The 27,972-nt window shown below is 41.1% G+C and overlaps 1 protein-coding gene across 1 annotated transcript; it reads right to left on the bottom strand.

Annotated features, from left to right (window-relative positions):
• Positions 1 to 71: 71 nt before the first annotated feature.
• On the bottom strand, positions 72 to 27,703 carry fam98b (family with sequence similarity 98 member B). Its single transcript, XM_048537026.2, has 8 exons — positions 27,406 to 27,703; positions 24,776 to 24,924; positions 19,270 to 19,404; positions 16,294 to 16,475; positions 16,132 to 16,212; positions 12,165 to 12,281; positions 4,758 to 4,925; positions 72 to 756 (listed from the first exon to the last, which is right to left on the bottom strand). The coding sequence occupies exons 1-8, from the start codon at positions 27,441 to 27,443 to the stop codon at positions 334 to 336; spliced, it is 1,293 nt and encodes a 430-aa protein (XP_048392983.1). The 5' UTR covers positions 27,444 to 27,703; the 3' UTR covers positions 72 to 333.
• Between the last annotated feature and the right edge of the window lie 269 nt (positions 27,704 to 27,972).

Below are 27,972 nucleotides of genomic sequence, written 5' to 3'. Positions count from 1 at the left end.
TTCCAACATTTCCAAATTAAAACTCTTTTGTAATCACATTCTCATAAAAAAGCAAGTTTCAACAATGAACATGTTTAAAAAAATGACTTTTATTACAGTAGTAAACAGTTTCTATGGTGTTGTATCTATGAGAAGTCTTAAAAAAATCCTCAATTATCTACCTTAAAAAGGACGACATCATGGCTCATTCTCTTCTCAATTGAGTAGATAAAATAATCAATTTACAGTTACAGATTCAACCTTCACACTTTGCTATAGTGACTAACAAATGTAACTAGGAGTTCAATCTTTACACAAGCATTAAAGAATAGGTTGCAATAATTTAATGCCCATTCAGTACCGTCTATAGCCACCTCTTCCGTAGTTACCCATATCTCCATAGCCACCTCTTCCTCCATAACCACCTCTCCCTCCATAACCACCTCCACTTCCATGACCACCACCTCCACCCCAACCACCCCCCTGACCTCCTCCACCTCCACCTCCACCCCAGCCTCCACCTCCACCCCCACCCCAGCCTCCACCTTGGCCTCCCCCGCCCCAACCTCCACCTTGGCCTCCCCCGCCCCAACCTCCACCTTGGCCACCTCTCCCTCCACCACCCCTGCCACCTCCCTGGCCACCACCCCAGCCACCTCCACCACGCCCTCCACCTCTCCCTCCATCTTGTCTCTTCTGCCAGGGCGGCATCTCCGGTGGTGGTGCTTCTATTTCAGATGGCCGACCTCCTCGATCAGGCACTCTTCCCATCATAACCTGTCAAAGAAAGCCACAATGTGGGGTCAAAGCAGCGGAGTGCAGTTCTTTTAAAAACCTCACTACTTTCAGTACAGTTCAGTTTTTGCTGATATTTGCAGATAATAAGTTCCTGGGAGAATATATTGACTTGGAACAATGGAATATAAAAGTTAGTGAAGGATTCCTGCTGCATTATGGCCTTCCAATGGGAAACAGGGAAGATAAAGAATAAGACTCATGAGAACTGGCACAAAACCTAAGACACAGACTGTTATTTGTTACAGGATAGTTTCAGGTTTTAGCACTCAAGCTAGTGGCTGGAAGAACTAGCTGTCAACTATTTGTACAATTACCACGCCTCACCAATTGACTTTACAGACATACAAAACAGAAGACGAGGTAGAGTTTTACAAGAATTTAATTCCTCCCAGTCAAGCCTCTTCACCTCTATTATTTTGTGTAATGTTTTTTTTAAAAAAAACAAGTCAAGTATCAAAAGAAATTGGTCAACATATACTTTTGAGCCAAGAAAAGAGAAACAAATTAATATAGTGTAAAGAATGCACATGGTATGCAACCGAAAGAAAAATTCTATACCCACAGAAGCAGTACAAGTAGCTAGGCCATCAAACTTGGACATATTAGCACATCAAAGCACTGATAATTTCCCAACCTCAAAAAAACTTGTTCAAACATCAAGTGGCAGTGTTTCAAAGTGCTTCAAGCACAGAGTTTTCTTTTAAGTACGACGTCTAAACGCAGTAGCATTCTACTTCAAACAGGATGAATTATCAATTAAAAATTATTTAAACATATTAATACAGTTGAAGAGTTGACTAGGGCACTAAGCAAACTCACCAAGATGTGTACATGTAATCATCCATCCAAGATTGCTTCAAGATTAAAAATCATACCTGCCTGTTTTGGCACTGAGGCAAAACTAACAAAGTAGAATGGCTGGTAAAGTAAAATGATTTAAGTTTGTGCATAAGTGTTCCAAACCAGAAAGAAATGCAGCTCTCGCTTTCATGGGAATGCAGCTTTTCTGCACATAATTCTCCACTTACTTGGATGAAATAGTCAGAAACAAAAAAAAAGCAGCAAAAGGAACAAAAAAAATTGTATACCAATAGATATAGTTGTAAAAACTACAAAAGCATCTAAACAGTTATAGGTTTAATGTAATGGCAGGTTCGGCATACAATGAGCTCCAATGCAGTCTTTACCTTTGGTGAATGAAGTGAAAACATTCTTTGAGTATCACACTGGCACAATATACTATAGAAGGTCTGTCTATAGACTTTGATGTTCACCTTGCTTCTCCAACATTCTGCTCAAACCATTTGGCAACACTCATTTATCAATCTTAATATTTACACATTGTACTCTCCTGAACATGAACACATATTTACAACATGCTAACAAAAAACCCATCTGAAACATTAACAAACAATAATGTTTTAAATGCTGATGGAATGAAAACTTGTATTAAAAAGCAAAAATATAAAGTTATAAAACATATGCCTTACAGTACGATGTGCTACTTTGCAAGTTTGTGCATTACACTAGAAATAGTGTGTTAGACCCCAAAAGAGCTGGTCACTCATCCAGCTTCAAGACTTTTATCCAAGGCTCAAGACAACTGGACGCAGTAGAAGTAGATTGAAGTTACTTTGTTGAAACACTCTCTTCCAGACGTAGGGAAGCGTAGCATAAAAAAATGAAAATGCCAAGATAAAATTACACTGATTAACTTAAATGAATTGATAACTGTCACTTTGTATATTCAATTGCTGCCTGAGGGTACCTATAATAATCAACTTTAAAACCACAACATGCAGTCCAAGGTGTGACCAGAGGCCAAATATATGTCAATCTTAATTTGATAACATTCATATTTTGACTGCACTAGCAGTTATTAACTGCATTTAGAACAGATATTAACTGCATTCCTGGAATAAAAATTATATTCTGATTGCATTCAGAGTATTTTTCTACTTAAGAATGGCACAAAAGTGTTCTGCTGTTGACCGTCTCGTGTATCTGGAACGAGCAAGTACCACATGTTGAGTACTTACCCTTACAGTGTAAGCTACCATCAGACAGAGTATTATCATGGTTTTGTTACAGGACTAATAACTCAAATTCCCTCAGTTGATTTCTCCTTACTAAGATGGCAATGCCAACTCTTTGATGGTTCCTTGAGTGACATTACCAGGAGCTCCTGAAAATGGCAAACCACATGGCCAAATTGTGGCTGGTGCCAGATATTGTGCTGCCATAAAGTCAATGGCAGAACAGGCCAAGAACAACCATATGCCTCACTTGTTCCAAAGGAGGAAGAATACTGTAGGATAAAAGAGGTCCCAGTCATCATAGATTTTAGTGATGTGTTGAACTATCACCAAGATCACATAGGCAATCACAGCATTCCACATTCCTCACATTAAACAAAACCATGCATTTGCTTTTAGTTGGGTCCATTTTCAAACTCATGTGATGACAAAGAACTGGCAAAGGAAAAGGGTTGCAAACCGGAGAATCCCTAGTAATTGTACCTGACACACATTTCCAAGTGATCAAGTTTCAGCATCAGTCATCAGGGCTGACTATGCCAAAGCTATGCAAAAATATGGAACCTCCTAGTTAGTTAGCTATAGAACAACTCAAGATCACAAAACAAGAATTTCAACAAATCATGGCACAGGCCAAAGAAAATCCAGATGATTAAAAAGGATAAAAAGAGAGCCAACAATACGTGCAAAGGTTTTTGAAGCCATTACAGCCACCCATAGGGAAAGATCAAATGGGCAAAATCATCTCCACTCACCTGTAAACACAGGAAACAACAGAACAACTGTGAATCCAATATGCCAGCCAACAATTTCCAGGCTATGCCCCTATGCTGCAGTAGAATCCCTGGGAGAATGACAGAGCTGCAGCAAGCAATCAAATGGATGAAAAGATAACAAAACCCAAAACCCCATGCTCCAAAAATGGTATTCCAGGTAAGTTGGTGGCCTTTTGCTCACATCAACACTTCATTCATTAATCCTGTGAACATGAAGGGAAAAAAATTCTCCAAATTCCCAAATTTCAGGATGTCACAATTGAGACAATCTTCAAGAAAAGGAGATATTTTCCACAGTATGTAGTACCAAGGTATTTCCCCCTTAGGAAAAACCCTGGCACTCATTAGCCTGAATCACTTACTTCCTGTGAGTGAGGAAATCCTCCCAGAGGCAGTGTGCTTTAGATTTCCCACAGAAATCATTGTCACCATCTGTAGTGCCTACAAATCCAAGAAAAATGTCAAGAAGAGCACCAGAACTCTTCACAATATTCACTAACCAAAACCTTTTGATTCAGTACACGGAGGCCATGTAATATGCACCAAAAGATGGGGATGTCCAACAAAATTCTGCAAATGCTTCATGGTGATGTGACTGCAATGATGAAAGATCTGAAACATTCAAACCCAGACCAGAATCAGAAAGGCTGCAAAATAGCATAGCTAACATCTACAATCTGACGTTGATTATTCTTCAAGATTGAAGTGTTCTCTATCGAAAATAATAGTGAAACCCTGTTACTTTCAGTTGACAAAATTAAAATGACCACTTATAGGGTCATGCTTGATCTATAGTTTATGGATGACTGCATTGTTGTTTCACACTCTAAATTAGATTCTCAAGCTTTTCTTGATCCTTGTATTCTGAATACTAAAGAGACACAGCTGCAAAAATAAAAATAAATAACTTCATCAACCCATACACATGGAGTACTTTCACTACAAAAGGTTCAATACAGCTGCTCACTAAACATACTTGAGCACAATAAATTTGACCATGCCAGCAACATCTACATACTACAAAAGAAAATATCATGTGGAATTACAAATGTGAAATTGAACCTGCTTTTTTGAATTGAATGACTCCACTGCACCATTTAGAGAACTTATCATTTTATGTATGTGGTCAAATTCCAAAGTAAAGCTATGTTTAAATCAACAACCTTACCTTGTTAATGGCACAGGATGTCCGTTCTCTTAAGGAACCACTGCTGGTCTTTAAAATCCTGGATAAATCCTCACGGGCTGCCAAGAGGTGTGCCAGTGTTACAGTAGATCCCTGGGACAAAGTGTGCCTTTTTGGTTGATACACTTTTGCCATATTATCTGTATTTGCCTAAAAAGTAAGACTCTGTTATTCTTGTTTTAATTAACATATTTTCTGTGACAAGGATATGATTTCTTGAAATTTTGAACAATGTTGCTTTGATTTCCAGTACATTAGTACTAACTGTTCTGTTCAGTGGAAAGGCTGACTAGTTAAAACTGGAAACAATTTACCCACAATTTCAACAAGAACAAAACATTTTATTGACCAGAATTTCACAGGTGACCATGATATACCAAGCTAGAGGTGTAATTTAGATTGAAAGCTGTTCCTTGGAGTGGATAAGCAATGTACTGATAGGATTTGAATAGAAAACCAAAGAACAGAAGTCCGGGAAACCACTACATATTTGCAATCGACCACCAAAAAATAAAATGAGAAATTGAATCAGAGAATATAGACTGGCTTTTTGAGGTAGGGGTATCGTACAAATTTTTCAGGATATCAGTAACTATTGAAAGCGTCAGGGTGGTGTTGAAAACATCTATGTGCTGGAGGTCACCATACAGGAAATGGGTTTCAAAAAAAAACAAAAAAGGCATTGAACCTTTTATGACAAGGTGGGAACAAGGGTAGCTGCAAAATGAGAACAACATTAGGAAGGCAAAAACAAATACAACCTCGACTTCCTGTCAGGTTGATATGTCAAAATCTGTGGCACTATTTCAAAGACAAGAACAGATACTTTGTGTTCTAGTAGTTTCCTATATATTTGACAAATAGGACACATGATTCTAGTAGCCATTTATCTCAGTGGTATTTGTAAGACCTTGTAGCTGCAAAACTGCCTCCTTTATTTACCATATTACATTAAGGACTGCACTTCAAAAATATTTAATAGGCTCCAAGTCCTAAAAGTGTTGTCCAATATTCTTGAGGACAGGAAAGTCAGGTCTTTCCTTTGTTATTGGGGGTGATGGAGCTGAAATGTTAGCTTGTTGATGAAAGCATTTGAAAAACACTGTTCTTGGTCTCATGAAAATGCTGCAAACTAACTCATACTTTGTCACAGAATATCATTTAAAAGGGATAAAAGATCTCAGGAATATGAAGCTAAATATGGTTAAACAACAAACTAAATTAGCTTAAAAGATTTTCAATATTGTTAAAATGGTATGACCAGAGAAAGAGTAGGGCCGATCAAGGACGGCAGAGGGAATTTGTACACGGACCCTAAAGAGATAGCAGAGGTCCTTAATGAATACTTTTCTTCAGTATTCACAACTGAGAGGGACCTAATGATAGAGAAGGATAGTGTGAAACAGGCTGGTAGGCTAGCAGAAGTTGATGTTAGTAAGGAAGATGTACTAGGAATTTTGAGGAACTTGTAGATAGATAAGACCCCTGGGCCTGATCGAATTTATCCGAGGATTGTATAGGAAACGAGGGAAGAGATCTTAAGAGTCTTTGGCGATGATCACTTCGTCCTCACCGTCCACAGGTATAGTGCCGGAAGACTGGAGAGAAGCAAACGTCATTCCCTTGTTCAAAACTGAATAGGGGTAACCCCGGAAATTATAGGCCAATTAGTCTTACGTCAGCGTTGGGCAAGTTATTGGAAAGGGCTCGGAGATAAGATTTATGATCACTTGGATAGGCAGTTTGATTTGTGATAGTCAGCACGGACTTGTGAAGGGTAGATCATGTCTCACAAACCTTACTGAATTCTTTGAAGAGGTATCCAAACACGTGGATGTGGTATACATGAATTTAAGTAAGACATTTGATAAGGGTCTCCATGGTAGGCTCATGCAGAAGGTAAGGAAGAATGGGATAGGGGGAAATGTGGCAGATTGGATTCAGAACTGGCTGACCCTTTGTCTTCTAAGGGTGGTAGTGGATGGAAAATATTCAACATGGTGCTCAGTTACAAGTGGTGTACCACAAGATCTGATCTGGGTCCTCTTTGCGATTTTTGTAAACAACTTGGCTGACGGAGTGGAAGGGTAGATTACTAAGTTTGCGGACGATACGAAGGTGGGTCGAGTTGTAGATAGTGCCGAGGGGTGTTCTAGGTTACAAAGGGACATTGATAGAATGTAGAACTGGGCTGAGAAATGGCAGATGGAGTTTAACCCTGAAAAGTGTTAGGCGATTCATTTTGGAAGGACAAATGTGAAAGCAGAATACAGGGTTAACAGAACATAACATTACAGCACAGTATAGGTCCTTCGGCCCTCAGTATTGCGCCGACCTGTGAAACCAATCTGAAGCCCATCTAACCTACACTATTCCATTATCCATATATTATCCAATGACCATTTAAATGCCCTTAAATGTAGCAAGTCTACTGTTGCAGGCAGGGCATTCCACACCCTTGCTACTCAGTAAAGAACCTACCTCTGACTACTGTCCTATATCAATCACCCCTCAATTTAAAGCTATGTCCCCTCGTACTAGCCATCACCATCCGAGGAAAAAGGCTCTCACTGTCCACCCTATCTAATCCTCCTCTGATCATCTTGTATGTCTCTACTAAGTCACCTCTTAACCATTTTCTCTCTAACAAAAACAGCCTCAAGTCCCTCAGCCTTTCCTCATAAGACCTTCCCTCCATACCAGGCAACATCCTGATAAAATCTCCTCTGCACCCTTTCCAACACTTCCACATCCTTCCTAAAATGCGGTGACCAGAACTATACACAATACTCCAAGTACGGCCGCACTAGAGTTTTATACAGCTGCAACATGACTCCGAAACGCAATCCCTCTACTGATAAAATCTAACACACCATACACCTTAACAACCCTATCAATCTGGGTGGCAACTTTCAGGGATCTATGCACGTGGACACAGAGATCTCGCTGCTCATCCACACTACGAAGAATCTTACCATTAGCCCAGTACTCTGTATTCCTGTTACTCTTTCCAAAGTGAATCACCTCACATTTCTGCATTAGACTCCATTTGCCACCTCTCAGCCCAGCTCTGTAGCTTATCTATGTCCCTCTGTAACCTGCAATCTGCTTCTGCACTATCCACAGCTCCACAGACTTTAGTGTCATCTGCAAATTTACTAACCCATCCTTCCACACCCTCATCCAGGTCATTTATAAAAATGACAAACAGTAGTGGCCCCAAAACAGATCCTTGCAGTACACCACTAGTAACTGAACTCCAGGATGAATGTTTCCCATCAACCACCACGCTCTGCCTTCTTACAGCTAGCCAATTTCTGATCCAAACCGTTAAAAATCACCCTCAATCCCATGCCTCCGTATTTTCTGCAATAGCCTACCATGGAGATCCTTATCAAATGCTTTACTGAAATCCATGTACATCACATCAACCGCTTTACCCTCATCCACCTGTTTGGTCACCTTCTCAAAAGAACTCGATAACGTTTGAGAAGCATGACCTACCCTTCACAAAACCGTGTTGACTATCCTTAATCAAATTATTCCTTTCTAGGTGATTATAAATCCTATCTCTTATGATCCTTGCCAACACTTCACCCACAACTGAAGTAAGGTTCACTGGTCTATAATTACCAGGGTTGTCTCTACTCCCCTTCTTGAACAAGGGGGCAATATTTGCTATCCTCCAGTCTTCTGGCACTATGTCATCATTGTCTACAGGAATAAAGATCCTAGCCAAAGGCTCTGCAATCTCCTCCCCAGCATCCCAGAGAATCTTAGGATAAATCCCATCCAGCCCAGGGGACTTATCTATTTTCACACTTTCCAGGATTGCTAACACCTCCTCCTTATGAGCCTCAATCCCATCTAGTCTAATAGCCTGTATCTCAGTATTCTCCTCGATAACACTGTCTTTTTCCTGTGTGAATACCGATGAAAAATATTCATTTAGCGCCTCTCCTATCTCTTCGGACTCCACGCACAACTTCACACAGCTGTCCTTGACTGGCCGTAATCTTAATCTAGTCATTCTTTTGTTCCTGACATACCTACAGAAAGCTTTAGGGTTTTCCATGATCATACCTGCCAAAGACTTCTCATATCCCCTCCTGGCTCTTAGTTCTCTCTTTAGGTCCTTCCTGGCTAATTTGTAACTCTCAAGCGCCCTAACTGAGCCTTCACACCTCATCTTTACACAAGCCTCCTTCTTCCTCTTGACAAGAGATTCAACTTCTTCAGTAAACCAAAGATCCCTCGCTTGACCACTTCCTCCCTGCCTGACAGGTACATACTTATCAAGGACACTCAGTAGCTGTTCCTTGAACAAGCTCCACATTTCAATTGTGCCCAGCCCCTGTAATTTCTTTCCCTATCCTATGCATCCTAAATCTTGCCAAATCGCCTCATAATTGCCTTTCCCCCAGCTATAATTCTTGCCCTGCAGTATATAAATATCCCTTTCCATCGCTAAAGTAAACATAACTTAATTGTGGTCACTATCACCGAAGTGCTCACCTACCTCCAAATCTAACACCTGCCCTGGTTCATTACCCAGTACCAGATCCAATGTGGCCTCACCTCTTGTTGGCCTATCTACATACTGTGTCAGGAAACCCTCCTGCACACATTGGATAAAAAACTGACCCATCTAAAGTACTCGAACTATAGCGTTTCCAGTCAATATCTGGGAAGTTCAAGGCCCCATAACAACTGCCCTGTTACTGTCGCTCCTTTCCAGAATCATCTTTGCAATCCTTTCCCCTACATCTCTGGAACATTTCGGAAGCCTATAGAAAGCTCCCAACAGGGTGGCCTCTCCTTTCCCGTTTCTAACCTCAGCTCATACTACCTCAGTAGACGAGTCCTCATCAAACGTCCTTGATTCTTGGCAATGTGGAGGAGCAAAGAGATCTTGGGGTTCATGTCCACAGCTCCCTGAAAGCTGCCACCCAGGTGGATAGAGTTGTTAAGAAGGTGTATGGTGTATTAGCTTTCTATTAATAGAGGGATTGAGTTCAACAGCCGTGAAGTTATGCTCCAGCTATACAAAAGTCTGGTTCGGTCACATCTGGAGTATTGTGTCCAGTTCTGGTCGCCTCATTACAGGAAAGATGTGGAAGTGTTGGAAAAGGTGCAGAGGAGATTTTCCAGGATGTTGCCTGGAATGGAGGGAAGGTCATACGAGGAAAGGTTGAGAGAGCTAAGGCTTTTCTCTTTAGAACAAGAAAAGATATGGGGGGACTGGATAGAGGTGTACAAAATGATCAGAGGTACAGATAGAGTGGACAGCCAGAGACTTTTTCCTGGGGTGGAGGTAGCTACTATGAGGGGGCATAGTTTTAAAGTGAGTGGAAGCAGGCGTAGGGGAGACATCAGAGGTAGGTTCTTTACTCCGAGACTGGCAGGGGCATGGAATGTATTGCCGTAGAGAGTAGTGGAGTCGGTCTCTTTAAAAGGCATTTAAACTGCTATTAGATAGGCATATGGATGATAGTATAAAAGGTAGGGGTGGAGGTTAGATAGATCTTAGGTTTAGGGTGAAAGATCAGCACAACATCATGGGCCAAAAAGCCTGTACTGTGCTGTACTCTTCTATGTTCCATGTATCAAGCCTAAGGATTTAAATGATTTTAGAACTCAGTGTAACCAAGAAATTGTTCAGGAAACAGAATGAATGGAAACTACGAAGCCATTAAAGAAATTGTGAAAGTTTCTATGGGTATATAAAAAGTTAAGTGAAAGTACATTAGAGGTTATAGAAGATAGAAAAATTCTCAAAATGGTGGGAAACCCAGGATCCATGTAAATGAGAAACCTAACAAGACAGAGGAGTAAAGAAACAGTACAGGTGAAATTAACAGGTCCTAAGACGAGAAATCCCCCTTCCTCCAATAGCCTAATTCAAGGGTTTTTATTAAAAAAGATTGCTACGAGAGCTGGTGCGTGTATTGATCTTCCAGATTTCCCTAAATACTAGAAATGTCTCCTTAGATTGCAAAGTAACTAACAAATAAACAAACAGAGTCCTTTCAGGACTCTTGTGATGCAGTGGCAGGGTGAAGTGATCCAGATACAAATCCCACCTTCTCCAGAAACTTCTCCATAAAATCATGGTAAAGATTGATCAGATAATACAAAAAAAAACTGATCTTCAAGAAAGTAGGGAGAAAGGACATTGTAAATTGATAGAAACCAATTAACTAGAGTTTGTAGTTGTAGGAAGAAAGCTAGTTATTATTAGGAAAAATGACCATGCAGCTCTTGGGAAAAATCAAAATATGATACAGAGTCTATGTGGATTTATGAAAAATGGAGTATTTGACAAATCGTTGAGTCTTTTCTTGAAGTTGAAGTAGTCTTGCTATTTAAAAAAAATTAAGACCAGGAAATGTATATAGAGACACCTCATGTGTGGATACAGCAAGCAATTAGGAAAGCAAATATTATGTTAGTCTTAATTTATAAAATGGATTGGACAATCACCACCTGATGTTCTGAATGGAATCCCTCGGTAATATGAAATATGCAGTCAATATCAACTTTAAATCTGGCATTTTGTGGGGCACATTAACTCAAGCATCAGCACAAATTCTTAATCTTAAGTGAAGACAGAATATTGTCTGCAATCCTTTAATCATCATGGGCAGACAATTCACCACAGGATCATAATCCAGTTGATTAGTCAGTGTGCTTAAATAGTATTTCATCACTGAAATGTGTAAGATGCATTGCAGGGTAATGATGGCACTAGGGAAATAGCTGAGGGAAACAGAATGCAACAATGTGAGGAATTCACCTGTCCACTGTCTAGGAAAGCAGAGGACATTCATATGCATTGTTATCACCACATTGAATGGGAGAATAATTTTAAAAAAAAGGAGAAACAAATAAGATGTCGACACACTGCTTGACTTCACATCTTCAGCACCTGATCCGTGTTCTTCCTTTTCTAGAGAGAGGCCTGCTAAGCCAGTCACTCAGAATGGGAGATGTGAAGCCACAGAAAAAACTCCTCCCTCAATTTTCCCACCACAGTCAATGGAAGCAATCACAGATTTTGCCAAAAACTTAGATTGGTCCCGAGATTTCTGGAGAAGATTGAATCTATACATCAGGAACACGACTTAAACTTAGTTTTCAAAGTAAGTGTCAACATTTCTATCTTAGTTCAGAGGCAGTAAAAAAAAATAGAATAACCACTCTCAAACTGACATACAATGATAAAATTTTAAACTTTGCTTTATTTTAAAAGCATCTTGCTGGCAAGCACTTATTTCATAATTTGCTATTGCTTCAAATCGCAGAATGCCCCTCAGTGCATAAACAGTGTTCTCAATTTTGAAGGTCAGAACACAGTTTGGATTTCCTTCTGTACCTTCAGGCCCTTACCTTGGCTTTGTCTGACCAGCCAAATGACTGGATAGTCACATCCAAACGTTTGATTAACATTCTTCTGCGCACCTCATACTCATTTGTGAAAGCATCATTTATTGCCATGAGTTTTTCCTAAGCAGAAAGAAGGTAACTATTATGCAGAGAAACAAATCAATGCACTATATCAGTTGACTAGTCGCAAGTTCCAACAACAGCTCACCTGAGCTCTTAAAAAAAAAATTGATTATCAGTTGGCATCTTTTTAAAAAAAAAGAATAATGCAGGTGATCCTGCCCCAATGGCATTTAATAATCCTCCTCCATCCTCAGAGGTGGTGGTCAATAGTCTTCTTGAACAAACGTAGTTTTTGCGATGGTACTGTCTTAATGTGTTCTCAATGAAGTCGTTTAAGCTTATCAAACATTTTAAATCAAGCACTACACTCAAGATATTGCGAACTACTCTTAAAGATAAACTACAAGATATTTACAAGTGAGAAAAAGAACATTCTAGATCTACTAGAAAAATGTTCCATATTAACTTTTTCTATACAATCTTTTGGCCAGTTAGTTCAGTAGGTTTGGTGGCTAGACATGTGGTTGATAAAAATAACAGCAGCATTTGCTCTATTCCTCTTCTGGCTAAGGCTGTGTTATGTTATTACTGGACAAGTCAGACCATAGACTGAAATCTAGCTTCGACTTTTAAAAAAAAAGTGGACACCTTGCAATGAAGGACACAATGCTGCAGATTTGGTGTCATCATTAAAAAAAAAGCTTATTACACAAACAGAATCAGCTAAAATTGAAATAAATTATGCACATATACAGACTGCAAACTAGATTGTATGCTCTTTCTGATTATTTTGATCAGTGTGTTCAAATATCAAGATTTAAATTACTTATAGTTGTGGAAAAGACCGGAACAAAGCAAAAGATAAAATGCAAAACACCATTGAAAAGGAGATACTGCCACCTGAATTAGAAAATAGGGAATCAAGTTAAGATACTGCAGATTCGATACAACAGCACAGATCAAAACAAAATACAGGCAAGTAGTGAACAGTAGCGTGCGATGGCTTCCACTGGCTTGATCAGTTTAAGACTCAAAGTTGCCACTAACCATTACTTTAAAATATAATTTAAGAGATGGTGTAATGGATATTTGTTGCATTAAAAGAGAAAACAACTTTCTCACGTAGGGAGTGGTTAAGGTAGACCACAGTCTGAGCGCATTGTGGAAGGAGATTTATAAATGGAAAAAAGGCAGTTATTTGAAAATAAAGCACAAGCTGGAACATTGAGGAGAAGGCAGGGAAATGCAAGAAAGTGCCATGCTCATTTGCAGAGCTGATACAGACATTATGGGCTAATGGCCTCCTCTGCCTCTGCAATAATCTTGAGATCCTAAAGAAATGTAACAGGTACGATAGGTTAGGTGAATTTCAATTTAAGTTGCCATACGAGATATACAAGTCAATTCACATTTTTTTGTATTATTTTGATTTTAACACTTGTTTACAAATTAAAAACAGTTGAACTAGCCTATCTTGTCTCCACTCCAATTGTGGAATAAAAAAAAGCAATGTTTTTGGGAAAAAAACAACTCTCAATATAACTATGGAAATAGATTTTTTCATCTCTTGTACAATACTGGGCTCTGTAGTTACACAACCTCAGATAAAATAACAGAATTTTAATCAAAAATCCTTACAGAAGTTTCATTTTTCAGAAACAAAGCCAATTGTTCCAGCAGGAGTGCAGTGAAAATTGATGCCAGATGTTGCAGACAGAAATCAAATCCAGAACGTTAAAAAACAAAAACATAGCTTCACCTTGTTTCAACACATGCTTTTACATTACTTTGGATAGAATCTCAGAACTGTTATGGCGCAGAAAGCAGCCATTTGACCCATGTCTGCCCCAGTTTTCCAAACAATCATCTTGACTTTAACCCATACTCCTGCCTTCCTTGTAATCCTGCACATTATTATAACAGAAATAATAATCTAATGAGTCTCAACTGATCCTGCTTTCACCACACATCCAGATATTCCACGCCGTAACAACAGTGCAAAAAAGTTTCTACTCAAATCATGTTTACTTCCTTTGCAAATCACTTAAAATCTGTGACCTCTCATTCTTGATCCATTTGTGAATAGGAACAGTTTTGCCTGTCTCCTCAGACCAGACTTTATTATTTTGGAAAGAAATGTCCTCTCAAAAGACAAACAAACATTTCCAACTTCTCAGATTTATCTTCATAATTGCAATTGCTTGTTCTGGAACCATTTTTGTAAATTTCTGTGTCCTGTCCAAAGTATTCACATCTAACCTAACGTACAATGCCTAGAACTGTACACAGTACTCCAGCTGTAATCTAAATAATTCTCGATACAAATTAAGCACAAATTCCCTGCTCTTATGAAAAAACTTGCCAGAGGAACTTTGCGTATCAGAGCTGGATTAGAAATGTTAACTCTTTCTCCCTGTTCTGGTGTGGCACTATTATTAAATCCTAGGACACTGTATGTTTCATAAACCAATCTCCATTGGTCCTGCGTCTTTAAAGGCTTGTGAAAATATATGCCTAGGTTTCTGTTCCTGTACAACTTTTGTTGTCTCACCATATTCTGCCTCACTAGACTTCACCTAACACTTATCTGCCCGTTCCACCAACTTGTCAATATAGTTTTGAAGTTCAACAATATCCTCCTCGCTGTTCACAGTACCTCCAAGGTTTGTAACTTTGCAAACGTTGAAAATGACCCTCTTCTCAAAATAGAAACCATGAATACAAAAAAGAATAATCAATAAAACCAGTCCCAATAAAGATCTCTGGGAAATGCCACTGCAAACGTTTCTCCAGCTGAAAACATATCTATTAACTATTATTCAGTTTCCAAAATTTGACCATTTTGTATCCAATTCACGACTAATTCTAATCCAGTTCATGTACATATCATGCTAGAGATGTTAACTCCAGCATTTCCTTCATTATTTTTTAATCATATTTTTTCCCCCACACAGTGGAATCTACCCCTGCAGGTGTTTGTTCTGTTTTGCTTCCACCCAAGAGTGGGTCCCACATCTCAGGAAAGATGCACTGGCTCTGGAGTGGGTTCAGAGGAGGTTCACTAGAATGGTCCCAGGAACGAAAACCTTAACATATGAGGAACATTTGAGAACTGTGGGTGTGTACTCAATGGAGTTTAGAAGGACTGTGGGTGGGGGTGGGTGGGCGGTGGTGGCGGCGGCAGAATCTAATTGAAACTAACTGAATGCCGAGAGAGCGAGAGAGCGTGGATGTTGGGAAGATGATGTTTTCATTGTTAGGAAAGTCCAGGACTCAAGGGCACAGCCTTAGAGTAAAGGGGAGACCTTTTAGAACAGAGAGAAGGAGAAACTTCTTTAGCCAGGGTGATGAATCTATGGAATTCACTGCCACAGAAGGCTGTGGAGGGCAGGTCATTGAGTACATTCAAGACGGAAATAGATAGGTTCTTGACAGGCAAGGGGTTTACGGGTTACGGGCAAAATAAACGGGAGAATGCAGTTCCTGCATATTAAGCTAAACTTTGCATTCTGTTAGTCGTGTAATGTTTAATTAAGTGTCGTTGAATTTAAAGAAGGCATAACATAAGGCTGCAGAGTCAAAATCAGTCTGATTTATTGGTAACTTGAAGATAAAACACATCAGCACAAATAGGTTGACACTTACCATGCTACTGTGATCTATCTGGAAGATAAACATCCCTCAAAGCCTTATGCAAAGAGGACAGTTAACACCATCACATGCTCCACTAAATGTTCCTTCTTGAGGTATCACCATCAACAGCCACATTAAAAAAACTGTTGTCATTTATCTCACTGTCTGCAGAACATCTTTCAGTCAACAAAATAGATACACAATATTTACAATTCATAACAGCAACAACAGTTTTTTGAGGAATCTATCTGAAGTGTTAAAAGCAGTCTCTTACCCAATGGTCAGGGGTTAATGTTAGCTTTAGCAACGGTTCTCCCATGTGGCTTTTGGGAATCTTGGAAATGATGTTTTTCACCTGGAAGAACAGAATACGTTAAGTGGTTCCAGTGGAGCAAGTACACATTATAATAAGAGAATGACAGACTGTAGTACTGACCTTTTCCTCCAGAATCTTAAATAAATGTGCATCGGCAGCACCAGATACAGGGCAGGGCACACTCAATGTTGCACAGATAGATCTAATTTCTTGCCGAACTTCTTCATTGCCTTCATCTTTAGACACTGGTGGAGATTTAGAGTATAGGATCCTAGCGGTTTGAAGCTCAGATGATAAGTATACTGGAAACAAACAGATATGAAGAAACTAACTGCAGATTTTAAATTCATCTACGGTTAATGCTTAAAAATACATTGATAAAAGCAAATAATTGGATTATAAATAAAGGTAATTCCCTTTATCCAATTATGTGAAACATTAAAGCAACAATGACCTTTTTAGATAAGGGAGGCCAATCTTTCCTGGAGACAAAATGCTCCAAAATTCTATTCATTGCCACAAAGATATTCCCAACACTTGTAAAATATCTACGTTTAGCAGAGGTTAGAGTACTTTTTAAAAAGTTTCATGCTAAAATAATTAAAAAGCAATTCTAAGCATTGTTTATTTAGAACTATGTTCTGAAGAAGGGTCACTGGATCTGAAACGTTAACTTGCTTTCTTTCCACAGATACTGCCAGTCCTGCCAATTTTCTGCAACAATCTGTTTTTGTTTCAGATTTTCAACATTTGCAGTTCTTTATTTTGTTTAGAACCAGTTGATTTTAAACTCAGGGTTGAATAGCAGCAAACTGGCAGGCCTTTGAGCCTGTCACACCATTCAAAGGTATTACAGCTGATCTGCAGCTCAACTACAATTCACTCTCCCCAAACGTCTTTAGGTAAGAGTTACACAAAAAAAGTGTGTCAATTTCAGATTAAGGAGGTGCACTTTTGAAAAAGGAAGTAGCAACAGAGAATAACATTAACCATGGCAATCTGCATAGTGGCCAGGAAAAGAATTGACTTTCAACAATTTAGCAGTTACGAGGTCAAATGAGACTGGCTTCACTCAAGATAAAATTTGAAATGGACAAAGGAAAGATATAGAAACCTTAGAAATGTAGGATTATAGCTACAGAGGTTGGGTTTGATATAGGGTAGCACAAGGCTTACTACCAGCAAAATCAGTTAAGTTAATACCCTGTATTCAGTGACAATTACCTCCTTATACTGTTAGTCGAAGCAAGGATTTAAACAAATGTGTGTCATGGAGAAAGGCAAGCTTTTGTTGTACTTTTCAACCACCAAAAATGTCACTCAACTCCTGTAACATAGTATTGAGGGGACACCTGGTGGTGAATGATAGTAATCAGACATGGTCTCAAACCATACATGAAAATGGACACAGTGATAATGGGAACTGCAGATGCTGGAGAATCCAAGATAATGAAGTGTGAAGCTGGATGAACACAGCAGACCCAGCAGTATCTCAGGAGCACAAAAGCTGACGTTTCGGGCCTAGACTCTTCATCAGAGAGGGGGAATGGGGTGAGGGTTCTGGAATAAATGGGGGGGGGGGGAGGCAGACCAAAGATAGGTGGAGAGGAGAGTATAGGTGGGGAGGTGGGGAGGTAGGGAGGTAGGGAGGGGATAGGTCAGTCCAGGGAAGACGGACAGGTCAAGGAGGTGGGATGAGGTTAGTAGGTAGGAAATGGAGGTGCGGCTTGGGGTGGGAGGAAGAGATGGGTGAGAGGAAGAACAGGTTAGGAGGCAGAGACAGGCTGGGCTGGTTTTGGGATGCAGTGGGGGGAGGGGAAGAGCTGGGCTGGTCGTGTGGTCCAAGAGGATCCCCCTTGTTCTCACACACCACCCCACCAACCTCCGGATACAACGCATCATCCACCGACACTTCCGCCATCTACAATCCGACCCCACCACCCAAGACATTTTTCCTTCCCCACCCTTGTCTGCTTTCTGGAGAGACTCCGTGACTCCCTTGTTCGCTCCATACTGCCCTCCAACCCCACCACACCCGGCACCTTCCCCCGCAACCGCAAGAAATGCTACACTTGCCCCCACACCTATCCCAGGCCCCAAGATGACTTTCCATATTAAGCAGAGGTTCACCTGCACATCTGCCAATGTGGTATACTATATCCATTGTAACCGGTGTGGCTTCCTCTACATTGGGGAAACCAAGCAGAGGCTTGGGGACCGCTTTGCAGAACACCTCTGCTCAGTTCGCAATAAGCAACTACACCTCCCAGTCGCGAACCATTTCAACTCCCTCTCCCATTCTTTAGATGACATGTCCATCATGGGCCTCCTGCAGTGCCACAACGATGCCACCCGAAGGTTGCAGGAACAGCAACTCATATTCCGCTTGGGAACCCTGCAGCCCAATGGTATCAACGTGGACTTCACCAGCTTCAAAATCTCCCCTTCCCCCACCGCATCCCAAAACCAGCCCAGATCGTCCCCTCCACCCACTGCATCCCAAAACCAGCCCAGTCTGTCTCTGCTTCCCTAACCTGTGCTTCCTCTCACCTATCCCTTCCTCCCACCCCAAGCCACACCTCCATTTCCTACCTACTAACCTCATCCCACCTCCTTGACCTGTCCGTCTTCCCTGGACTGACCTTTCCCCTCCCTACCTATACTCCCCTCTCCACCTATCTTCTTTTCTCTCCATCTTCGGTCCGCCTCCCCCTCTCTCCCTATTTATTCCAGGACCCTCACCCCATCCCCCTCTCTGATGAAGGGTCTAGGCCCGAAACGTAAGCTTTTGTGCTCCTGAGATGCTGCTTGGCCCGCTGTGTTCATCCAGCTTCACACTTTATCATCCTGAAAACAGACACTGTTTTTTGGTACTATTGCTACTTGTAAGAGTTAGTGTACATTCAGCCTTCTGCACTGTAAATTTTCTGCTTAAAAACTTTTGTATTTCATTGCAGTATGTTATAAGCAATTCTATTGATTAAGTACAATAATTCCACTAAAAGATTCCACTAGCAATTCTTGCAACAAGTGCATAGAATTGTTACGGGTGACATTTTCCATCTTACCAAGCTGCCATACAATAATTCAACTTACAAAGAAGTTTTAAGCAGTCTTCCTTCTTTTTTAGTCTTTCTTTGAAATCTCCTGCGAGCAGTGATGAAAAAGGGCACGACATCTCTTTTAGGAAGCCATTAATCTCCAGCAGAAAGCTTTCTACATCATCGGCACCTTAAAAAAGCAAGCCAAGCAGAACTAAAAAGGTGCTCAAATATTTAATGCCAAGAACCTGAGTTCACTCAAGAAAATATGATATTCTAGGTTGCTTATCTCTCACACTTAAGTGAAAGCACCATTACCAATGCAGCACATCACAGAAGCATACAAAACTCATTTGGAAATAGTAGCAGTTTCTTAAAAGGTTTTGATTCCAACTTATGCCCCTAAATCTGGCTACAATTCTTCATTTGACATTTCACTAACTGATCTAATCCAATTATCAATATCCTTAACATGAAATCTCATGTACAGCACTTTTCCTGTACTGAAACTAAGTAAGCTATGGCATTTAAGCTGAAAACAAGAGTTAAAAGTGACTTTTACAGAGATGTGGGAACTGCCGATGCTGGGGAATCCGAGATGACTCTGTGAAGCTGGATGAAACACAGAAGGCCAAGCAAATTTTCTGAAGAAGGGCCTCGACCCGAAACGTCAAACTTTCCTGCTTCTGATGCTGCTTGGCCTACTGTGTTCATCCAGCTTCACACTGTGTTATCTTATAAAAGTGACTTCTGTTGACTTCTTAAATCACAGGAGGAAAAGTACCAGTCAGAATTTAATTCTGAATCTAACATTACAATAGTGCAGTCTACAGACTCTTAAATGATTTTATGGTTAAATCAAATTATTCCCAATTGTTAACCATTCTGCATGTCCTGGTTTGGAGTCTCAAATTTCTATCCACTTTTCACAGTTTGATGAATGCTTGAAAACTCAATAGTTTAATCTTAATTTCAACATTTAACTAGTTGATATTATCTAACATAAATTGACATATAAAAATAGTTTCGCACAACATAGTGACACTGACAAACATATCATAGGTGGAATTTTCTCAGTCCAGAACAATGTGGTTAGTGGGGAGAAGGTTAAGAAAATATGGCAAGAAAAAAGACTCAACATTGAGAAAAACAAAAGCCAATGCTTTTCTGACAGAAGTCAGCATCACGAAAGGCATCAGTTCATCACTTCATCATGGCACATCTCAAAACTAAACTGATAATATAGCTCAGTGCTTCACAACAGCATTTTGGAGCAAACCAACACCTCATGTTGCAATGTTGCTGCCAGGTCATTGTGCATGTAGATAAAAGGTACCTAATTTTTGCATCAGAACAGGGTGTATTTGCGATCTCTTAGCAGTCACTCAGATACTCACAATATCGCTGCATTCTTTTTGTACAAAGCCCCTTCGTTCAGAATTGTATGCTCAGCAATCCTTCATTGTAATAAAAAGGCCAGGCAAACAGAAAGCCAGGTGTATTGTTATAACTGCCAGCACTAACCGCTTTTTTGTTGGCGATATATGGCATTGTGCTATCTCATGTATATGCAGTACCCATTGCATGTGCTTCAACCTAGGGACTATGATTGGAAGTACATGGGGAGTAGCCCCTAAGCCAGTCCAACGGAACTACGGTCAGTCAGGAAGTGCCACCATAATTTGTCCAAGGAACAAACTGTCTGGGGATGGGCTGTTATGTGCAATCAAGATCCAGAGATCCTGCAAGGTGTGTCCAATTTGTCCAGTGATTACTATCAAGTCAGCTGGGGATATGAGCCGGACTGGGCTTGGCTCTTCTCAGTCAGTCTTGGGGGTTGGAATTAAACATCACAAGTAGTTATCAGGCTGCAGTGCATTGCTGGGTAAAGCAGGAAATTCAAGTGTGGGAATTGGAGCTAGTATGCTGGGATGTGGAGGAGAGATGATTACTGTGAAGAGGGACAGCTCTAGACATAATGGTGGGAGCCCATACAGCTTGAAAGGGCACTGGTATGGTGGAACAGTGGAGGAGGAGGAGTCCACCATGTGGAATAAAACTCAGTCTGTAGAACACTATGTAAAAGGTGGCCAGCTTCGACAGAATTTCACTTGCATAATAAACATGAAAATGGGCTGTCAGCACGCTCAGAGTAGAGCAGAGTATGAGAGGATAGGGTCCATTTCTGAGCAGATCTGAAATTAACAGCTCAGCTGTCACAAAATTCTGCACATGCGTCTCATGAATTGACCAACGATGTTAATTAGAAATCCTGGCCACAAGCAATTCTCACTATGTCATTAATCCTAGAAATCTCCATGAAGCAGACATAATTGACATATATTCTTTTTAAAAAAGCTGTCTGTTGCAGTTGACAATTCCCAAACATATTCCAAGGGTCGCTACCACATATTAGAGGTCTGCACCAAATACCATGTGAACTGCTATGACTCCAGTCTTTTGAGAATCCTCAACTTCCTGCCTCATTTTAAGAGGTGAATGTTTAACAAAGTATGCCTACTGGGAGACCAATATCACCTTCTGTGACCATGCCTCAAAACTGTACAAAGCAACCACAACATCCCTACTCTCAGTGATGGGGGAAAAGAATGAGTGAATGATTAATCTCTGCCTTTTCTGGAGGTCCCCTGCATCACAGATGCCAGTCTGCAACCAATTTGATTCACTCCACATGATAGAGACAGTTGATTGCACTGGATATTGCAAAGGCTGTGAGCCCTGACAACATTCCAACAGTAGTACTAAAGAACTTGCTATGCCCTAGTCAAGTTGTTTCACTACAGCTACAACATTTGAATTTACTCAACAATGCAGAAAAATTGCCCAGGTTGGTCTTTACAAGAAGCTGACCAATCCAACCTGACCAATTACCACCCCAGTCTACTCTCAAAGTCACAAAAGATGTCAACAACAATACGATGAAGCAGCACTACTCGTTGACTCCCAGTTTGGGTTCCGCCAGGGCCACTCAGCTCCCGACTTCATTACAGCCTTGGTTTAAACATGTACAAAAGAGCTGAGTTCCAGGGATAAGGTGAGAGTAATGGCATTTGACATTAAGGCCACATTTGACCAAGTGCAGCATCAAGGAGCCCTAGCAAAATGGGAGTCAATGGGAATCAGACAGAAAACGCTCCTCCAGTTAGAGTCACAACTGATACACAGGAAGGTGATTCTTGTTCCAGTTCAGTCACCTCAGCTTCAAGAGATCTCTGCAGGTGTTTCTTAGAGCTGTGTCCCAGGCCCAATCATCTTCACCAAATGACCTGCTGTCCAACACAAGGTCAAAAATGTGGATATTCACTGATGTCTGCCTACTATTCACCACCACTCATGACTCCTCAGATACCGAGAAAGTGCACATCCAAACAAAGCAAGATATGAACATTATCCAAGCTTGGGCTGATGTGGCATTAATGTTACTTGCCACTTATGTCAGGCAATAACCATCTTCAATAAAGGGACAATCTAACCAATATCCCTGGACATTCAACGACACTACCATTACTGAATCCCCCCACTAATAATATCCTGGGGGTTACTACTGACCAGAAACCGAACGGGACTCACCACATAAATATAATGGTACAAGAAAACAGCAGAGGCTGGGAATCTTGCACTGAGTAACTCATTACCTGATTTCTAAAACGTTTGTCCACTATCTACAAAGGTGTGAGTCAGGATGGAATACTCCTATTTGCTTGGATGGGTGCAGCGCCAACAAAGAAGTCTGACACCATCCAGGACAAAACGGCCCAATTAATTGTTTGTGAATGTGGTGCCATTCAGTCACTCCAGCACTGATGGCCAGGAACAGCGGTGTGTACTATCTACAAGAATCACTGCAGAAACCTCCAAATTATGTTTAGATTGCACCTACCAAAACACAATCACTAGCACTCGCAAGACAATTGCGACACATATAATGGCACATCGCCACCTAGAAGTTCACCTCTAAGCCACTCACCATCCTTACTTGGAAATATATCACTATTCCTTCACTACTATTAGGTGAAGGAATAGTGATATATATTTACAAAACCTTGGAATTCCCTCCCTAATAGTACTGTGCGTCTACCTACTGCACACGGACTGTAGTAGTTCAAGAAGGCAACTCATCATCAAATTCTCAAGCACAGCTAGGAATCAGCAATAAATTCTGGCTCAAGCAGTGACACTCACACCCTAGAGGTGGGATGGTAAACAGTGAGAAGGAAAACTTTAGAATACAGGAGGGTGCATACAGGCTGAGCAGTGGCAAATGGAATTCAATCTGAATGCATAAGCTGATGCACTTGGGCAGTATAAACATGGCAAGGAAATACATAATGAACAGCAGGACCTTCAGAAGCACCAAGGATCAGAGGGACACCAGTACACATGCCCACCATGCCTGTAGGTAACAAGGTAGGAAGATAAAGTGGTTAAAGTATATGGGGTACTTGCCTTTATTAGCCATGGCATTTAGTTTAAAAGTCAGGAGGTTATGCTGAAACTGTATACAAAGTTGGTTAGGCCACAGCTTAAATATTGTGTGCAGTTCGAGAATCCATATTACAGGAAGGATGCAATTGCACTGGAGACAGTCAGATTTACCAGGATGTTGACTGGGGTGGAGAGTTTTCATTATGAAGAGAAACTGGGCTTGTTTTTCTAGGGACACAGGAGGCTGGGTGAGACATGACTGATACATAAAATGAGGAGGGTAGAGAGGGAAATTTTTCCCCTTGGTGCTGGGATCAACGAGTAGTCAACACAGAAAGGGAAGGGGCAGGCGGTTCAAAAGAACGTGAGGGAAGTTCTATTTCATATACAGAGTGGTGTCATTATGGAACACAATGCTTGCACGAGTGGTAGACGCAGAAACCCTCAGAAGTAGTATTTAGATATACACTTGTGATGCAAAGGCATCACAGGCTTTCGGCCAAGTGCTGGAAAATTGGACCAGAATAGCTAGGAAGTCATTTTTAAAATCGGCACAGGCTGGGCCAAAGGGTCTTTGTGCTGTAGACCTGTGTTTCTTTCTAGGTTACATTCCAACTGCTTAGGTATCAGGTAGGTCATGAGCCCCTCAAAACTCTCATTGTGCCTGTCGAAGATACTACCAATTATTCAATCTTCTACATTAATTCCTTTCCAATCTGTTCGCTAATTTACCCATTTGAGTGGGATTCTACGGAAAGCATAAAATCAATAATATGTTGCTTACTGTAGTAACAAGTTTAAAAACTCACATTTAAGCTAACTGATGTTAACTGGATGCATAAATAATCATGCCACCTTCCATCTGCACTTAAACATTGGCTGACTGTGCATAATCTCTAGGACAACTTTCTACTCAAGAATATGATTCAATTTGGCTTAAATATGTATTGAACTTCTCAATTGTATTCAAGCTAAACACTTCTTAGAAACATATTTCAGAGAAATATTCAGGATTGAAGAACAAACTGATCTCGTAGTAACTTTCCTTCATACAGGAGATGAGGAGGAAGTATGGTGTTTAAACAATAGAAGTTCTGATAACAGACTGCACTTACTGGTAGTAGAATTTATACATTCTTCCAAATTACACAACAGTTTAATCTGTGATGATAACCACACACAAAGTTCAGTAAATTCTGAAGAGACCGGCCCCATCTCAACTGCTTTCAAAAGAGCATCCTCTTCCAACAAGGGTCCATTGTACCTGCATCAAAAAGACACCAGTGTAATTATTATTAGAAACGGAAAATGTTATCAAAACAACAGTTGCTGGGTAAAATCTTGAAGACTTCCTCCCCACAGTATTGTGGGCATATCTACAGTACATGAACTAGACCTGTTCATGAAGACAGCACACCATCATAATGTCAAGTGTAATTAGGGATAGGCAATCAATGCTGATTTGTACTCCATGAAAGAGAGAAAAACTAATCTAAGAACCACAGTCCCAGCCCAGGGGCATCACTAGAGTCATAGATGTGTACAGCATGGAAACAGACCCTTAGGTCTAACTCATCCATGTCAATGAGATATTCTACATTAATCTAGGTCACATATGCCAGCTTTCAGCCTGTATCCCTCTAAACCCTCATTTGTATACACATCCAGATGCATTTAAAATGTTGCAATTGTACCAGTCTCTACAACTTCCTCTGGCAGCTCCTTCCATACACACACCACCCCTGTCCCCCTTAGGTCCTTTTTAAATCTTTCCCCTCACACCTCAAACCTACACCCTCCAGTTTTAAACTCTGCTACCCTGGGATAGAAGACCTTGGCTATCCACCCTATTCATATCCTTCATGATTTTATGAACTTCTATAAGCTCACTTCTCAGCCTCTAACACTCCAGGAAAAATAATCCCAGCCTAAACAGCATCTCCATAAAGCTCAAACACTCCAACCCTGGCAACATCCTTGTAAATCTTTTCCGAACCCTTTCAAGTTTCACAACAACCTGCCTGTAGCCAGATCAGAACTGAACACAGTATTCCATAAGTGGCCTAACCAATGTCCAGTGCAGCTGCAACATGATCTCCCAACATCTATATTCAATACATTTTTAAATAAAAAAGTCAAAAGAATTGCAAATGCTGTAGATCAGAAACAAAAGCAGGGAGGTTGCCGGAAAAGCTCAGCAGGTCTGGCAGCCTCTGAAGAAAAATCAGGGACAGCATTTTGGGTCTGGTTCATATCAAATGCCTTCTTTACTACTGTTTAGCTGTAATTCTGCTTTCAAGGAACTACTAACCTGCACTCCATGGTCTGTTTGTTCGGCTCCGCAAGACCCTACCATTAAGTATACAAGTCCTGCCCTGATTCGCCCTACCAACATGCAGAACTTCACATTTATCTACATTAATCTCCATCTGCCAGTCCTCAGCTCATTGGCCCATCTGATTAAAGGAACCACTGTACTCCAAGGTAATCTTCTTTGCTATCCACTGCACCACCAATTTTGGTGTCATCTACAATCTTACTAACCATACCTTATGTGTTTACATCTAAATCATTTAACAAAAAGTGTCAAAAAACAGCAGACTAGTACCTATCATTACAGCAAACCGCTAGTTACAGGCTGAGTCCAAAAAGCAACCCTCCACCACCACACTGTCTCCGATCTTTGAACCAATTTTGCAACCAAATAGCTAGTTCTCCTCGTATTCCACATAATCGAATCTTGCCACTCTAGCATGTGAAACCTTGTCAAACAATTTATTGAAGTCTACATAAATAGCATCCACCACTCTGCCTTCGTCACTCCTTCAAAAAATTCACATTAGATATGATTGCCCATGCCATGATGACTATCCCTAATCAATCCTTACTTTTCCAAATACATGTAAATCTTGTCTATCAAAATCCCCAGCAATAACTTGTCTACCACTATCAGACTCAGGAGTCTATAGTCCCCTAGCTTTTCTGCACCACCTTCTTAAATAGTAGCACCATGATCACCAACCTCCAGTTTTTCAGCACCTCACCTGTGGCGATCGATCATGCAAATGTATCAGCAAAAGGGCCCAGCAATCACTTCCCTAGCTTCCCACAAAATTCTAGGGTATCACACTGCCCTATTCCATACAGATTACCAAACAACCTGAACTTGACAGAACCCAACTGCATTTGAGGCCCTGTCCCATGTTGCTTGCCATGACATCGACCTTTGGCACACATTTTCAAGTTTTTGAGATTACATCCAATCTCTCCTCTCAGTAGCCAGTTCCCATAGTGTGAGCAACAACTTTGTGAACCCACAGTATCACCAGCACTGACAACCCCAACCCCAATAATCCCTCTGGTCCAAACGTCACCAGCAACACTCGATTCTTATGATCCCACAGTATCACTAGCACTGACAGCTCCCAACAACCCCTCCCATCCTTATGGTCCAAGTGTCACCAGCACTAACCCATGGAAAACATAGTGACCGGGTGAAGTGGGATGGGTGAGGCTGATCTGGAGTAGGGTAGGTGGGGAGTCTCCATGGATGGGGGCAGTACGAGTGAATGGCCACAGTGGGTCCCTGCGCTGGAAACCACCTCCTCCCCATTCATTCCCCACAACAACAGGCAGGGAGAACCCACCACATCACTTTGCTCCATTCTTTTAATACCAAAAAAGGTATAATAAACCCTTCCACGGCAAACCAGAAAGTAAAAGCAGCAGGTAAAAGGCGGCTTACCCCAGGGCTTCCAGCGTGTCTAGGACATCCCCCTCCATGGTCAGGGTGATGATGATAGGCTCGGGCGAAAGGGCCCACAACAAACCCGAGGCCTCAGCCTGCACACAACGGCCTCAACACAGGATCCGTTCAGGCCGCACTGAACCGATCGCAGTGAATTTACCAATCGCTCCGCTTTCAAACCTGCTCCCGCTCCTTTTGTTCCAGAAGGAAACGGCAAGAGGTGCCACCACCTTCATCGGTAATAATACAAACACCGCCTCACCCCCTCGGGACATCCGCAAGCACCGCCGCCCTGGCGGCCTGGAGGACTCCACCAACCTCCCCCCCCCACCCCCGAAATACATCTCCCCGCACGTGGACGGAACCGCCAGCATCAACAACAACTTGCTGTCCCCAAACAGTCTAGAGTTATAGAGCTATGAAGCACGGAAATAGGTCCTTGGGTTCAATTCATTGGCGCTAACCAGACGTCCCAATATGACCTAGTTCTGTTTGTCAGCATTTGGCCCGTATCCTTCTCAACCCTTCCTTTGCATACACCCATCCAGATGCCTTTTAAATGTT

The sequence above is a fragment of the Stegostoma tigrinum genome, chromosome 10 (genome assembly GCF_030684315.1).
Source record: "Stegostoma tigrinum isolate sSteTig4 chromosome 10, sSteTig4.hap1, whole genome shotgun sequence".
NCBI lineage: Eukaryota > Metazoa > Chordata > Chondrichthyes > Orectolobiformes > Stegostomatidae > Stegostoma > Stegostoma tigrinum.
Note: the sequence above shows the minus strand (reverse complement) of the source record. Positions and strands in the feature narration are given on the sequence as shown.